The sequence below is a fragment of the Chanodichthys erythropterus genome, chromosome 15, assembly GCF_024489055.1.
Source record: "Chanodichthys erythropterus isolate Z2021 chromosome 15, ASM2448905v1, whole genome shotgun sequence".
In the NCBI taxonomy this organism is placed as follows: domain Eukaryota; kingdom Metazoa; phylum Chordata; class Actinopteri; order Cypriniformes; family Xenocyprididae; genus Chanodichthys; species Chanodichthys erythropterus.
The window spans coordinates 19,795,920-19,814,155 of NC_090235.1; the positions used below are offsets into that span (position 1 = coordinate 19,795,920).

Genomic DNA, 18,236 nt, shown 5'->3' on the forward strand with positions numbered 1-18,236 from the left:
GAGGATAGACTGCAAAAACTGCACTTCTGATTCTTTCAAATAAACAATTTTCAATTGCATAAATTATTCTTGAACTGACCAAAGTATGTAAAGGGAGGAGATTACATTAAAAAAACATACATTTTAACATTAAATTTTGATATTAAATCCACTATTGTTTTATATAAAACTGTTCTATACTTTAATGCAATTACATCAGAAGTAACTGTAATTCAATTACAGAGTACTTTTGCAAGGTAAAAGTAATTAAATTACAATAATTCGATTATTCAAGTAATTAATTACACCCAACACTAGTTGGATGCATCACATTATAAAAAACATGACATATTCTTGAATGCATTAGGTTACACACATAAACAAACACACAGTAATATTGATTATCACTTAAAATAACTATATATCCGTTGCTGATTTGCGGTGTGTTCAGGCTGATGAGGGGAAACAGAGCTCCACTGAAGCTCCATATGCACCGTGACATCACTCCGACAGCTGTGCTCCTTCAATAGATGGAGCAGTCGAGCTCTATAAACGGGAAAATCCGTGTCGGTAAGAAGCACAGCAGCTCAGGGACTCACCCAAGCCAATGGAGAGCCTGTGCCCGCGGTTTGCAAATCGTCAATGTAGAGACTGGCAGTCCATCAGTGCTGAGAGCCAACAGCTCGTGCCATATACAACACCTGCACGCGGCAAATTCACATCAAAAGATACACAAAAACACCTCAGTTTCTTCTAGAAAGCGGGACAGATCGCGGATTATTCGTCGGAAAAGACATTTTGCGAACAGCATGAAGAAAAGCCATTTGGTCAAAAGGGTGAGAATTTCATACAGTGAGTCTCTGATGTGTAAAGGCTAATGTTGATGAATGATAGTTTTATTCAACAGTGACTGAATGTAATAAAGCTTCTGCTTTTTAATGTAGAAATTAATTTAACAATGACTCCTTTGTTATGAAACGCCGAATGTGAGCGCGTCCTTTACGCATTTGTCATTATGCTTCAGTCGCGCGTATTATTTTCATATTTTACTTTATTTAACTGAATTTTTAATTGACCACACCCTTAATTGGCCAACTGACAGTAAAACATTTTGAAAGGGTGCATTATGTCAGGCTGTATTAACGTTAACTATTTATTTTGTTAATGTTTTTTTGTTATTAACCTACTAAGTAATCCAATACTGACTAGCAGCCTTTTACATCTTTTTTACCTTCTTAGTCCAATAGTGATCTTATTAATTAGACACTATGGACTAAATTATGGACTCAATAGTTACTAGTAGCCTATTTTATCTTAGTAGATACCTATTCATATTAAACTAATATATTAAACCTATTACTAGCTACTAGTACATTTTTTCTGTAGTTACTTACAATAGTTTTACTTGTCATATGACTACAAAGGGCTCAATTAAAAATCTTACTAATTATATTTTAAAATGGTAGTAACTACAGGTAAACTACAATAAGGTTTCATTTGTTACATTAGTTAACATGCGATGACAATGAAAAATACTTTTACAGCATTTATTAATTTTAGCTGATGTCAGTCTCATTATTTACAACATTTTTTAAGATCAAAAGTTGTATTTGTGAACATTTTTATTAACTAACATTAACAAAAGTCAATAAATGCTGTAAAATATATTGCCCATTGTTAGCTCATTTTAGTTAATGCATTAACTAATATTGTAAAGCGTTACTAAATTTTTATATGCACTAGTATCTAATAAATAGCTACTAACAAAACTACATCTAACCGAATACTTCAAATAGACACATACTAGGACCTGTGAAAATATATTAGTCACTGTTGGACAACTTACTAATAGTTATAAAATAAGTACTAATAACAGATATGGATTAAACATTATGATGGCTTAGCATAGTGCGATATGACAGAGATCTGTTTGAACTTGAATACTATTATGTAAGACGGTCGACACACTAACCGAGTCACTGTTGACACACTCAGGGTCTTCAGGATGCCAACCAGCCGTCTTCCCAACCAGACAAAGTAGGCTGGATCCGCAGGTTCAGCGGCAAAGGAATATTCAGGGAAATTTGGCGAAATCGCTTTGTGATGCTTAAAGGAGATCATCTGTTCATCTTTGAAAAAGAGGTGAGTTATGAAGACTATAATTATAATACATTTTCATAATGATTTCATGCTGTCAACCTCTCAGAAGTATATCATATCAACTACCCATTCAGATTTTAACATAAACAACAGAGATTACTGATCATGATCCTGTCCTTGATATAAAGGACATACTCTTGCAACATCAAAGTAATCCTTTTGACAAGCTATAATTTTCTGAAGGGTATTATGTAAACACTGAAAATTGAAACCCATTTGTGGCCTCAAATGAACCTGGTTAGTGGCTACAATCAATATTTCCCTGTGTCATGGATTTTGTGTCAGTACCACTACCAAAGATCCCTGAAGCTTCCTGAAGTTGCTTACAAATATTTAATTTCCGGTTCGATGTAGGAGCAACAAATCTTTATAATTGAATTATTTGCTCACTTGAAGCTCATGTGGAGGCATGGTTGTAATTTTCATGGAAGTGCAGCAGCTTGTTTCTGTCATTGCCTGTAGGCTTTCATCACTTTCACAGAGCCGTCAGATAACAGCATATCATTGAGGGAAACTGTACAGGGGTGCTGTGGTTTTCTCATTAAAGTGAAGTAATTGGTTTTAAGAGTTGAGAAAGCAGTTGCACATCCCTCATTCACACATCTGCTGTCTTTCGAATGAGCGACGTTATTTACATTAAAAGATTCAAAGCTCAGCTGCACCTCTCTCGCTCCCTGGAGATGTCCAGGGCGCTGAATCCAGTGTCACGCCATCATGTAAATAAACCACATGCAAATTGCTGCAACACTTCATTTAGATGTTGTATCCATGTGCTTTGTTCTGTCAGTGACACAAATAAGAAACAGATATGCTCTTCAAGTTCACCATGAACAGAAATATTAATGCAACTCTAAGATCTTTAGTCTTTATTGTTGTCTATTCACAGTCTTTACTGCTGGGTCACAGATTCAAATCAATGTCAGATTTAATTGAAAGTCTTTTTGCATTCTGTCTTTTTGCTAGTTTGTTTTTTAGAAATGAACTTGGAAACAATGAATGGAGGAAGAACAAAAGTCTATGCTTCAAAGAGACATCGATTTACATGTAGAGACCAAGTACACACACAAATGCATGTGGTGTTGCAGTGAAGTAGAATGAGTGTGGATGTTTCCTATTCATGTGGTGGATTATTCAAACATGAACTTTACAGAGACAGACCACATGGACATAAACTGGACCTGCTGGCATTGATGCAGTTGGCACCCTGAGTTAAGTGTTATGCTTTTGTAAAAAAAAAAAAAAAAATATATATATATATATATATATATATAAAACTTTAATATTAAAACTACTAAAGGAACATAAAAATTTAAATAATATATTTTAATGTATTACTAATTAATTTAATATATTTTATAAATGATTACTTTTATTTTAAAGATGAATTATTATGCATTTTTAAGGAGGAGCACAGAGTACAGAGATGGCTGTCAGGTCGGACACTTTGTGCTTTCCGTAGTGTGCTGAACCATTGTCATTCATGGTAGACCACATGATTTTTGCGTTGATTGTAGCAGAATAAGTGGATGCGATTGAAATTCCCATGTTTTGAATATCATATATTCAATATCAAGAAAAAACATGCAACACACGTTGTCCTTGTCATTACAGAAACTGACCAATGAGAATAAAATGTGTCGTCATCAACGCTTTCGCAGCCAATTTTGAGCAACTGCAGTGCCTGACCTTGGCGGCTGGTCTCGTTTTGCTCTCGCGGTACAATGATGGCACATCAGCTGCAGCGCCGATCAAAGTCAGACAAATTTTCTAACCAGAATGCATTGCTTTTGTCAGGTGGCAGCCAATCTTTGCGGTGCCGCATGAAGTCGAACAAGCCTATTATCAACTATTCAAGCCCCAATCAGCCAATCAGATCGCCTTATGTAAATACCCTAGCGCAGGTGCTAGCCAATTGCGTTTCAAGTCCCTTTAAGACAAGTCATTTCACTCGGTGGCCATCTTTGAAACGCCTCTCAGGCATCATGCAATCTCTTTGAATGGGGAAACATCAAATTCTCCAAAACTGTTCGCCAACCTTACGATTAAATTTCATATTTGAAATCACTAATGAAATCTAACAAAAACTGGCTCATAAATTTAGTTTCTAAACGCTCGAATCATAACAAAAAACTATTTTTCAGGCTGAATCAAGCTAATGCGCATGCACAGACCTAAATGCGCTTCTCCGAAGAGACGCATCTGACTGTTTCTATAGAAACCGGTGATTCTAACGGCCGCTGAAGTGATGCGATGACTTTACCAGTCGGCAAATGGCTCTTATTTAGAAGGCGGGATTTATTCCGCCATATTGCACGTTACACTTTCTCCCATTCAAAACAATACGAGTGACACGTCTTGTGTTATTCTATAGTCTTTGGTTTCATACAACACCGGAAAGTAATTTGATTTGCTGTTCTCTCTATGATGGTTGCATCAGCATCAAGCTTCAGACACGCACTCCGTCATGTGTCGACGCCCCGTTTGAATGCAGCTTAAAGTTGCTGTTTGAGCATTAAAAAGGTCTCCAAAGTTGCAAAGTCACTGCAAAGAGAGTTATTCTCTTTATCAGTGTCACTGCTTCTGAACTTCCTGAAACACCTCCATTGTAGTTTTGAGTTTTCTTCTGGGAACAAACACGTCACAATATTCCTCATTTAAATAATTCCCGCCCAATGAATATGCAAAGGGGCGGGGCCTGGTTGAGTTAGTTGTGTTGTGAAACACGTGGTTATGGTTCCCAAACACGCTCAATTTCCCAAACACGCTCAAAGCGACTGATCAGTCGCAACACACTGGTCCAGCTGACCAATCAGAGCACACTGCGCTTGTCAGAAGTAGGGGCTTCATAGAGACAGGAACTAAACAGAGCGTTACTGACAGACTGGGAAAAAACGTGCTGCAACAATGTCAAATATGTGGAAAAATATTGTGTTTTTTTTTCCATTTTCCACTGTCAACAGCACTTGAATTCCCAAAATATTTCAGTTTGGCAAACATGACATTATATTTTCACAAGATTCCCTAGGTATTCAGAGAAATTAAAGTCGTCAAAGGAGCCGCAAATCACATTAACATTCTGTACACCCATCTTCTAGCCCTGTGAATCATCCAACCAGTCAGACAAGCAAGGTTATTTTTATAGTATCAGAATACAATGTCAGCAGGTTGCATCAGTCTGAGTATGCGCGCTACAGGTCTGTCCGCTGGTGATCGCATGCCTTCAGGCTCTGTGTAGAGTTTGCTGTGGCTGTCTTAGTACTGATAGCGTTATGCACCGCTGCACTTGACTTTGCTTCAGTGCTCAAGGTAGCCCTGTTCTTGCCAGAATTATGTCACTTGACATAACTATTCAATTGATCTCACTCATGTAGCATAGTGAGACACACTTCATGCAACTCTAGTCGTAAAAGCTACGATCCTTTCTGATTCCCAAGTGAATTATTTGAAGTTTATACATGTAGACAGCTGAGCATCTATAACTGGGTTCAAAGTGCTTCTTTTCAAGCTCTCTTTCTATACATCTGGTGTAAATAATTGATGCTCTAGTCTAGTATTCACGGTATTGAGGCTGATCAGTCACGGTTGAGGGTGCATCTTGTGTGCAAATGGATCATATGTAAACATGTACGGAGGATTTACTCGTAAACAATGTGGATTCACAGATATGTCTGTAAATGTGTCAGTGTCTGTTTGAATTATGATATTTAACTTTGCATAACACTCATCTAATTGTCAGGGCAAAAGGCTGTTAGGTTTACTTGTGTTTATTTTAATTATGTCTATTTTAGGAAAATTGACCTCAAAATAATGCAGTCAACCAGATTACAGAACACACCGAACACGTGATTCGAGGGGATTCTGCAAATCTATTTTCCGCCTTTAATTCCAGCCAGTTCGTAGAAGTACAACTGGGCAAGTAATTGCAGTATTTACTTCATCTTTACTACACTGTACGGTCCTTACATCTTGAGACTGAGTTTACGCTCCAAGCAAAGCATCCGGATCCAGCTTTATAAAACTACCAATTCACAATGCCTTGAAAACCAGCTCTGTTCGTTTCAAAAGTGAATGTAATATTCATAGATGTACTCTTTACGAAGGCTGCATTTTAGTCCTTACATCTTGTTGTGGATGGAGTTACCTCCGTCAGAATGAAGATGGTGGGTTAGTGAGTTATTTTTGGAGGTGGTTAATCCAGAGATCAGGATGGCCCCCTGCCGGGAACGTGCTGTGCCAACAGTGGGGGAGTGAAATATTGATGTGGTGAAGAGAGGCCAGGCTCTTTTCCTCCAGGGGTCTTTTGCCCCATATTAGCATCACTAGTACGCTCTTTCTCAGAGTGTGCACTCACTCACATTTAAATGTGTGACCCCAGGAGGCCATCTGGAGGCATACGGTTACAAACATTACCTTTAGCCATATGTGGCATACGGGGGATTTTACCTAAATGCTGCTCTTTATCGTAAAGCTGGTTGCTTTGTGAACTATCTTAGCTTGACCCAATTTTAAGCAGAATATTGTAGAGTCATATTAACTAGAGATGTTATGAACAGGCTGGTTTGCTTGTGCTTGCTGTTTGGTGTGTGATCATGGATCACTTTGATCTTTGTACTTTAATCTCAAGCTCACTGACTCCAGATTCCTTTGTTGCGTATTTCCATTGCTATGGTGAATGCATGGTAACCATGCAGAACTCTGACCTAAAATGTCTACGTTTTTTGATCTGTGTGACATCACATGCATGCTAATATGTTTTTATGTTCGTCTCAGCAGAAACCCTTGTGACCCTCATTGTGGCTCTGTGGGATTTAAAGTCCCACTGTGGGTTTTTTCCCCCCTCAGGTTCAGTGAAATTTACCTCTTTTTCACCACAGTCATCTATAATGATGACTGACTTGCCTTAAAATGAAGCATTTTCACAGATGGGTCACTGGCTGAATGATTAGAGGAGGGGCTGAACTAACTGAAAACCGTTTGGAACATCTGTCTTGATTTCTGATGGAAAAGAACACAGTTCTTTTCCTTTTGTATTATTTGGCATGAATCGAGAATATGAGGCTTGGTTATGTATGCGTGTGGTTTGCGCTAGTCTTGAGGTTTCATTGTAAAATGTGAAACATAATCAAAAAATAATGCTCTTAAGCCTCATAATTCACATTGTGAGATATAAAGTCTCATTTGCATTGGCAATTTTGAGGTACAATATAACTCTCTGATATATACACTAGCTAGCTTTCAAAACTCATAATGTCATATTATAAAATGGTAAACCACAATTACATTACATTAATTAGCAGTTGTCAGATATAGTTGCAATTACAGTTACAAAATATAGCTGCAAGCAGCAATTATCAGGGTTCAAGCATTTTAAGGCCTTTAAGCACATGCGTAAAAAGGTATTATATTTTAATAAGTAAGCCTGTAACCATCTGAAAAGACCATTTACAGCCAATACAGGCAATTTACCATAGGAAATATATGGTTTTTAAAGCTTTTTAACAGTTATCACAGTTGAGCCAAAAACCTAGGACTAGTTTGCCAAAGGTAGTTTTTGAAATAATCTCCAATATTTAATGAACAAGTCGCTGGACAGAGGCGGTCCTAGAGGCAAAGATCCTCAGAATGAGGATTTCTACCATGTGGTATGAATTTCGTAGGTGTGTGTGAAAAATCGTGCGATACACGATCGTTTGTGTACGTGAAAAATGCGAAGGCGCCCCCCGGTGGCCGATTTCTTTCAAATTTCTCAAACAGGCTCAGCGAGTTTCATTCCGATCAGCCTCCTTTAACATTGTCTGATAGCTACTCAGACTTCATTGGCCGATGGCGGTCATGTTTTTTGAGATACCTCAGTGTACTCATATACAATCATGGCACCTCAGGCAAAGACACTGCATGCCAATTTTCAAGTCGATTGGACTAACGTTGAAGTAGTTATAGCCATTTTCATGTTTTTTTGCTATTATAGCGCCACCAAGTGGCCAGTCCCCGGGTCCTTTTTCATGCGACCACAGAATGAGCTCTTGCATAGGTGTGCTAAATTTGGTGAAAAACTCCATTCACGAGTTATAGCCTTTTTCGTAATGTTTTGGTGGCCCTTAGGGACCTTGAATCGAAATTTAAACTTTTTTTTTTTTTGATAATTATTGACAATAAGACTCGAAGAGTCTCGCTGTACTGGTTTGGTTCTGATTGGGCCAAAAACATAGGACTAGTTCACAAAAGTAGGTTTTAAAAAAAAATCTAAAATCCAGTCCAAAATACAAACAAAAAATCAAATCCGAAAATTTCGCAAGACACTTGAGCCTACGCCTAACGGTTCAGGAGTTATGAGCCATTTCATACTTTTGACCGCTGTAGCGCCCTCATCAGGCCGATCAGGGCGAGCCTTGGTGATGTTGTAGGCTGTGTGAGTACTACAAGCCCTCAAAGTTTCAAGTCTTTATGACTTACGGTTTGGTCTGCCTGATGACTTTTATGGGAGAATGCTGATCCTTGGAAAATGTAACAATTAAAATAGGGTTTCAGCACTACTCGCTTGAACCCCTAATAAACAAACAATTATGAGGAATAAAGTTACAATTACCTTTTAATGTTATACTTGAGGTGCTTCCATAGAGTAATAAGTTACTACAGAATTGATTTATAGCTGTATTTGTCCTTCATATATCCTTAAATAAGGGTACAGATGTTTTTGTAACTATTTGTAAAACAAATGTTGGTGTTTTGTTGAGTGTTCTGTCAGCATGGACTGATCTCACAGCAGTGTTCTGTTGAACATTAATTATTGCTATCCTTCGAGCTAAAATCAATATGTCCCAGTCCCACCATGAATCACTGTTGTCGACACAGTTGGCCTGGGAAAGCGCTGCTGATAATTTCAATTAATGTTAGCAATTGTTTATAGCTTCAGGCTTGTGTCTGTATGCTGATGCTCCTGCTCTTGTGTTCAGATGAAGAATAATGGGAAGACTCATGAAGTGTTTGACCTGGCACAGTACGAGCGCTCGGAGGAACTGCGAAAGGCCAAGAGCCACAGCAAGAAGAACCACAGTAAATTTACCCTGCTCCGCTGCCAACACCCTGGAAACAAGGTAAGGACTAAACACTATGACATTATGCATTGAAAAAATAGAGGTAAATTCAAATCGTGCCTGTTTTACTACAATGAGTTTAATCAGTTTTTAGGGTGTGTTCACAATTGGCAGGTTTGGTTCGATTAAAACGAACTCTGGTGCGATTGTTCTGTTAGTGCGGTTCATTTGAGTGAGTGCGAACGCTGCCATCTGAACCTTGGTGCGCACCAAACAAGCCGACCAAAACCCCTGAAAAGGTGGGTCTCAATCCGCTTCCAAATGAACTCTGGTGCAGTTCAACTGAAACATGAATGCAACACGGACCAAAGACATCTAAACGATGTCACCCTAAAAATGCTCAAGAATACTCTAGTTGCGATGTTGCCCATTACAGTTTGGTTCAGACGTCAGAACCATGTCTTCTTGCAGCAGATCTTTGTTTATGTGTGTGACAGAGGAATTTGTGGCACTGTTTTTACTCTTTTGCACATTTTATAAGCTCCTCGAGTTCTCGGCTGGTCAAAATACCATCATATATACACACATACAACTAGCGTATTTAGTCCAGCACACAGCATTATTTTGGATGTTTGGTAAGTTCTGATGCGAAATATACATCATAAAAGCTGTTTTATGTTTTGGATCTTTAGGTTCAGTGTTAAAAATGACAGTGAATGCTAAGTGAACCAAAAGTTCCAAGAGAACCAAACTACAATAGTAAACACACCCTTAATCTTTGTTTCTTGCTCAATAATCAGAAGCTGTGTCAGTCATCATCAGACTACTTTTTGATGAGGGGTCACAAACATGAAGATTTTGCCATAAGAAATTGATTCTTTCATAATAAGATAAAAAAAAAAACAGTTTTGGGGTTTTTCAAAGACCCTTAAAATGTATGTTTGAAAATTCTAAATACCATAATTATTCATTTAAAAAACTCTAATAGTTGATATTTTAATAAGTGCTTTTTCTTATTTAGAGTCCCAATCTTGTGTTTCTGGCTGTGAGTCCAGAGGAGAAGGAATCTTGGATCAATGTTTTAAATACAGCGATTACCAGAGCTAAGAATCGTGTCCTGGATGAGGTGAGCACAGACATTTCATATAGATGTGACCCTAAAAAGGAAAGATCTTTATTCATTCCTTGTTTTTAAATGCTCATCTTTTAGCTTTCCACTCCCACACTCATTCCTGTCATTAGTCAGTCTCAATCTGTATATATTTCTTTCTCTTTCATATTCTAGTGCTAACCCTCTTCCATTTCACTTTTAGATTTTTCTATCTTTTTATCATTATTTGGTTTTTGCACTTTTAGGATACTGGAAATGCTTTGTGCTATTTTTTTCACAAAAGCAGAAAATACAACTTTTAAAAAATTAAAAATATTTAGTCCTTCAACCATTATAGTACTTCAACCAATCAGATCAACGATCCGGGTGACGTACTTTTGCAGAGCGATGCAAAAACTCCAGACAGGTGTAGTTTGTATTGGTTTGTAGCATTGATCAGCAGTTTGCAGAAGCAGCAATGGCATCGAGCGATTTTTGCAGGTTGTGCAAAAAAACATGAAAGTGAGTAATATTTACACCCAGTCGAGTGATTTGTTTGCTAAACTAAAGAAGTCATTTAGCATCGTTGAGAGATGTTATAACCGCCCAGAGTCATAGAAAGAGCTCTGTACCCACCAATAACAAGCAAGGTGGATAAGCCAGTCTGTGATTGGCTCCCGCAAAAGTGTAACAGATGCAGCAGAAATGAATGTACGGGTTTCCAGACTGAGTTGCCGGGCGAAATCAAATCGCCGGCAGATCAGGCTGGGTTTACCCAATCTATAATGTTGCTGTTTGAGCTTAAAAAATCTCTTTATCTCTGTATCTATATCTATTCTCTATATCAGTGTGCACTGTCTCTGAACTCTCTGAAATGCATCGATTGTTGTCTCATGTCACTATATTCCTCATTTAAATAACTCCCACCCAAGGCATATGCAAAATAAAGGGGCGGGGCCTGGTTGAGTTAGTAGTGTGTTGAAACTTGCGGTTATAGTAAGGGGCGTGACATTTCCCAAACACGCTCAAAGTGGTTGACCAATCACAACTCACTGGTCCAGCTGACCAATCTGAGCATATTGTGCTTTTCAGAAGGGGGGGGGCTTTATAGAGACAGGAACTTACAGACTGGGAAGTAGACAGTCTTGTTTCCACTTGTAATTTCACTGCATTTCATATACCAGGAACCCACTTTAACATCATCTGTATATGGCACTTTCTATTTATAAATCTGCAAATTCGTTTTCACGCTAACAACTGCTGGATTAAACTGAGATGAATGTGAGACTAATTAACATCTTTTGTCATATAGGCCTTTTGTGTTGTGTAAATTAGAAACCAGATAAGGTTTCTGCTGAAAATTACTGTGTTAATACAGAGGTTTTTTTATATCTGCAGGTCACGATTGAGGAGGAGAGTCTTCTGGCTCACCCTACTCGCGATCGGGCCAAGATCCCACTTGGGCGGCGTTTGCCTACGCGGGGTCATCTCATGGCTGTGGTGGGTGGCATTCTTGTTTTGACATTGATTCCGTAGACTGTTGTTGTTTGTCTGTTCATACTGTTGTGCACCAGGGGAAATATACTGACTTCATGGCACTAGGTGGTTGTTCGCTGCAATAGTGATGAAACTTATATGCAGCTATTTATAACATGACTGCATAACAGAGAGGTAGTGCTGTCCAGAAATCTTTTCTGTTTAAAAGGTGCACTCTTATTTTTTCCTCAATTAAAAAGTTTTACACATAAAGAATAGTATAAGATGGGGTAAGATGTCCACACCACCTTTCATTTTTCATAGATGTTACTAAATCTCATCTCAACAAAATTATTGGTTATGCTCTTAGTAATTTTCTCAACAATTGTGAGAATTATTTAAAGGGATAGTTCACCCAAAAATGAAAATTTGATGTTTATCTGCTTACCCCCAGTGCATCCAAGATGTAGAGGACTTTTTTTCTTCAGTCGAACGCAAATTATGGTTGGGAACTTGAACAATAAGAGTCGAAAAAACTTCCATAGACAAATCCAAATGAAACCCTGCGGCTCGTGACGGCACATTGATGTCCTAAGACACAAAACGATCGGTTTGTGCGAGAAACCGAACAGTATTTATATCATTTTTTACCTCTAATACACCACTATGTCCAACTGCGTTCAGCTTCCGGCTAGTGAGGTCTGATCGCGCTCTGACAACAGAAGTGATGTCTCGTGTCATTGAAGTATATGGGCGAGACATCACTTCCGTCAACAGAACGCGTTTTTTGACCTCACTAACAGGAAGCTGAACGAAGTTGGACATAGTGGTGTATTAGAGGTAAAAATTATATAAATAATGTTCGGTTTCTCGCACAAACCGATCGTTTCGTGTCTTAGGACATTAATGTGTCGTAACGAGCCGCAGGTTTTAATTTTGATTTGTCTAAGCAAGTTTTATTTACTGTTATAGTTGAAGTTCCCAATCACTGCTATTATTTGACTGACAGACGGCAGCGGTTGCAGTTAAAAATCATAATTTGCATTCGACTGAAGAAAAAAAGTCACCTACATCTTGGATGCACTGGGGGTAAGCAGATAAACATCAAATTTTCATTTTTGGGTGAACTATCCTTTAAACTGAACAGTTTTAGGTTTATAATAATTATCTTTGAATTTATTTCATTTTGAGTTTGGGTTAGTAGATTTATCTGTCATTTTGCAACTAAAAAGTTCGTAAGGTTCGTAAGTTTTTTTTTATTCAGCAAGGATGCATTAAACTGATCAAAACTTACAGTAAACACTTTTAAATTGTTACAGTGAATTAATAAATGCTGTTTCTTTCTATTCATAAAAGAATCCTTAAAAAAATATATCACTGTTTCCATGAAATTATTAAGCAACATAACTGTTTTCAACATTGATAATAATAAGAAATGTTTCTTGAGCAACAACTCAGCATATTAGGATGTTTCTGAAGGATCATGTGACACTGAAGACTGATGGTGAAAATTCACCTTTGATCACAGGAATAAATTACATTTTAAAACGTATTAAAACAGAAATAAAGTATTTTTGATCAAATAAATGCAGCCTGTATGAGCATTAGAGACTTTCAAAGTCATTTAAATTCATACCGACCCAAAACTTTACAAGGGTATTGTATATTTAGATAAACTTAGTTCAGTATTTTAAATAAATAATTAAAATGATATCTGATGCATTTTACATATTGGGATCATATAACCACCTGAATACTGCTCACTTAATATTGGTGCATTTCTTTGAGGGTATTTGTAACCGAAAACTAATTCATGATTATTCATGATGCGATTCGTGGATCGATTCTGATATTTTCCAAATGCACCGCAAATCGATTCGGAGCTTAGTTTTTTAACAGCAGATGGCGCTTTAAGCTAGTTATTAACCGCATAATCAAATGCTCATGAAGAAGAGCGCTTGTGTGTTTGGCTGAGTCTAAGAATGTATTTGCACCTCAGAATGCTTTTATGATGCAAGATTAATGTAAGCAGCCCACTGCAAACACCCTTTTCCAAACTTTATGAATGATTATTTTATTGAAGGTTCAAGTGGTCTGTTTAAGAAATTGGAAGGAAGCAGAATACAGCTGTTTCTAAAGCATGCAGTGCCATCTGCTGTTAAAAACTAAACTCAGAATCGATTGGAGAGAGAATCGTGATGCATGCGGAAATGATCAGAATCCATCCAGAATCATTTCTCGATTCGCGATGCATTGATATATTGTTCCAGCCATACTGCATTCATGCTGCTAGGTGTCAAGATACTGGCATATCCACCAGAAAAACATAAAATGGTATTAAATGTTTTCTTCTTGTAGGCCTCTGCCTCCTCTGATGGAATGCTGATGCTGGACTTGGTGAATGAGGAAGATGCTGGTATGCTCGATGACGATCAGGATGAGTGGTTGAAGGACCATCGGGTCAACTTGGATAAACTGGCTCCTGGCCGTCGCCGCGCTGGTACCGATGTATCCAGGCCGCCGTCCTCCGTTACAGAGGCCAAGGTGAAAACCAGCAGCTTGCCACGCAGGACAGAGTTCTCCTGGAGCAATGAAAACCAGCCTCAGACACCTCAAAGTGAGAAGAAGTTAGCTCAGGGCCGTAACCGATGTGCTTCCATGGATGACGCTCTGTCCCGAGGAGAGCGAAAACCAACTAGAAGGAATGGGCACCAGGCGACGCTGGCCCAGAGTCCCACAGGCCACCTGCAGGATCTGATCACCCAGCGGCTGCAGAGGACTCAAGAGCTACTCGCTGAGATTCAAGAACAGGAACCCCATCGGGGCAGGATGGGATCTTACCCCTACCTGAGAGGCATTGACTCCCCCCGTCTCCGCCATCTCAAGGGCTCTGACTCGCCACACTCCAAGGGCTCAAGCTCTCATAGTTCACCTCACAGCAAAGGCACAGACTCACCGTCAGTGAGGGCGAAAGATTCACCTAGTTCCAAAGGGAAAGAATCGCCACATGTGAAATCAAAAGACTCGCCCCGTTTTAAGTTGTCCAAATCCCCTCATTCCAAAGACTCACTTCGCTCAAAGAGCTTCGATTCACCTGATTCAAAAGAATCAATTTCACCTCAAATGAAATGCATCGATCTGACCCACATCAAAGGTTCAGACTCGCCTCTGTCCACTGGCTCAAATTCACCCCATATGAAGTCGACAGACGGTGCTTTTTTTCGAATCTCTAACTCACCCTATTTCAAAAGCATGAAGGGTACTGATTCTCCTCTCAGTGAGGCTTTGGACTGGGACAGCAGGAGGGCGGCAGCTGAACGGCTCTTACAAGAGGCCATTTCCTCCTGGCGAGAAGCTAGAGAGGTTTTGGCTGAGGTAAAGGAGTTGCAAGCCAGGCAGCAGCGGGCAGAGCACAGTAAAACTAGAACACCCACAACACCCTCAAAGAACAGAAAACAGAAAAGCCCCTGATCAAATCTTTAGTCAGTCATAATATTTGAATGCAAGGAATGAGAACAATATGTGGAACTTTCTGTTTCACCCACAGTGTTCTGTTTTATCTCACAGTCTATTGTTTATATATTAACTGTTGTTCCTCTGACACCTCAACCCTTTGTCTTTGCACTTTGAACTACTGTATTTTTACTTGTGACTTCACTTTCAAGGCTGTAGTATTTCTGTTGGCACTGGTAATATGTAATGTTAATCATGATTAAAGTGGTTTATGGTTCACTTTTTGCAAAAACAGCTCAGGTAAAAAGAGAGGGCAATGTTGGGATTTGTGTGGAAAAGATTGTTTCAGGTAAAAGTGGGAACACTAACAGTTTTTGGCAAGTCTATCCTGCTCCCCAATATCAGGTGGGTCAATCATAATTTGCATTTCAAAAGATATTTGTAGAATATCCCCCCCTCAAAATGCACAAATTTTAAAAATAAAATGCTTTTTTCTTGCTATACCTTAGTTTTTATTTGATGGAGTTTGAGTATCTAATAACTAACTAGTGCAGTAAGTGTTGTTGATAAAAGTATACTGTTGAAAAAACCAGCATATGCTGGTTAGGTATGTTTTGAAGCATGGAAGCTGGTTTATGCTGGACCTTAGCAGGTCATGAGCTGGTTTAAACTGGTCAAGTGCTGGTCCTAAGCCACTAGCTCCAGCTCATGACCAGCACTTGGCCAGCTTAAACCAGCCAAGGACCAGCATAAACCAGCTCAAACTAGCTTCCATGCTTCAAAACGTACCTAACCAGCATATTCAGGGTTTTTCAACAGATAACAATATCGAATTGACAGCTTGTGAACTGCAATGTTCTTGATTCGATTCCAATTCATTTTGTCCATTTTGCTTACATATTGTTAGATATAGAAATAAATAAGTAAAATGAACAGGGCAGTATTTTAGGATGAGTAAAAATTCACTTGACTCATAAGAGTCATTCGTTTTCGATTCAAGAATTGGGCTACATTGGTATATCCCTGCATGCATCCCAATGTGCATACTATCCACCTTATCTGCCCTAAATAATATTGAAAATTACTAGTCACATACTATTTAGGATGGATAGTTTGCACATTGAGACGCAGCCACGCAGGCTGTTTCTGATTCACAAGAGTCATTTGTTAGTGAATCGGTTTGGTCCCCAGACAGCAACATAGTGTGGCCCAGATCTGGCCCACATCTGGTCCATGTGGACTACATGCTGACCGGATGTGGGCCGGATCTGGGCCAACTCTATGTTGCTGTCAGGGTCGCATTGTATGTTCGTTATCGCGTGCAGGAGGAGAACTCTGAGAAATATGTTTCCCGCCATTATTTAGCGGTCTTCTACGAAGTCACAACTCGGATAAAATATTATGTATTTTTGAATATTAGTCTTTCAAAACAGTGAACTGCTTTTTTTAGTATGAACACAAAGAATTGGAGTCATTCACAGTGCTGCCAATTTAGCGATTTTGTCGCTAGATTCCCCGCTCCTTTTGAGATTTTTTTGAAAAGCCTAGCGACAAATCTATCAACTTCTTGGACAAACCTTATCTAGACTCTGTGACTCGCCCACTGATCTATATTTATATTAATAAAGATTAGTGGACTCGCCAGTATGACGTCATTTAACGACCAGTTTTAACTACTTTCAACTGAAAGCAATTGGCAACACTAGCACTGTTGGAACTCCTCTTGTCCAGTCAAATTACTATTAACCTGAACAAAATGTTCCCTATATACTATGTTTTCATTTAACAATGATAATATAGCAAAATTAGATTATTAATTATACAAAATTAGTCAAAAAGACAGCACAATAACACTATTTTTCTTTTTACAATCACACAAATGTATCCACATGCCTCAGAAACAAGCTCTGTTGCTCGGAGAATCTAGCCAGTTACTGCTCTTACACTTGAATTGCATCACTCTGAGATTCATTTTTCATAAAGCAGGTTGACCCCCTCATTTTAGAGGCCTGGTGTTGTTTTGAATAATTACAGTACTGAATTTAATGAAAGAATACCTATGAATGGGATACATTGTGGTTGGAAGAAGCTGCTTATTAACATCTTTTGACTGTCTGGAGGAATAGTAATTATGAGGTCATAATTACAGGCCTAATCATCAGTTACTGATATGAGCTCAAATCAGGTGGGTGGGTGAACAGAGTCAACAAATGCCCCTATACTCAGTGCACTTTTGTGAACTGCATCTACGTTTATTATTGCAGCAGACATGGCTCCACATGATTACAGTTTTTATTAGGAAACACAAGTACCCATTAGATTATGACTGTTCTGAAAGCCCAGAGTTTTAGCCATATTAGATGACAAAATGAGCATAAATCATAGGCCACTAAATTAATTATGACTGTAATCTAGGCCACAGCTATCCAAAGCAGGCTTGAGTTAAGCATGCCAAGCTTAACATGCAAAGCTTATTCACACTGCAAAAACGTACAGCTAATTAAATTTGGTTTAAGGCCAAGTGAGGTCTAGCAGAAATCGTAGCGTACAGCTTTTAACCTCGTCGCCCCATCTCACATTTTCTTTAACATTTTAAGACTTTTACTGATCCAGTATAAAAGGATGGCAGATGATTATTCTGATCAAGTGACAACTAAAATTGTTGTATTTTAATATATTTTAAATGTAACATATTCCTGTGATAGCAAAGCTGAATTTTCAGCAGCCTTTGTGTCACATGATCCTTCAGAAAACATTCAAATAATGTGGTGATGATAATAACAATAATTATATTAAATGCAGCAAATGCATGCAGCACATACTTTACAGTAGGGTAGCACATCTGTTCAGTGATGCATCTAATGCATTCAGATGCATCAGCCTACGTAAGAGCCTGTATACACTTTACATGTTAGTATTCATAGTGTACTCAAGTGAAACATCACTGACACACTTTAGGGTATGATACAAAACTGAGTCATCCTGTTGGCCCAGTTCCAATCCATGATGAATCCAGTTCTTTGTGTGGAGCTTCAAAATCTTAT

At 38.5% G+C, this 18,236-nt stretch overlaps 1 protein-coding gene across 1 annotated transcript; it reads left to right on the forward strand.

Moving 5' to 3' along the window:
- Window positions 1-788: 788 nt before the first annotated feature.
- Window positions 789-15,419, forward strand: plekho1a (pleckstrin homology domain containing, family O member 1a). The gene is made up of 6 exons (XM_067361410.1): window positions 789-815; window positions 1,975-2,121; window positions 9,093-9,233; window positions 10,195-10,299; window positions 11,662-11,763; window positions 14,098-15,419. Exons 1-6 carry the CDS (start codon window positions 789-791, stop codon window positions 15,208-15,210), a joined length of 1,635 nt encoding a protein of 544 aa, XP_067217511.1. The 3' UTR covers window positions 15,211-15,419.
- Window positions 15,420-18,236: the final 2,817 nt, after the last annotated feature.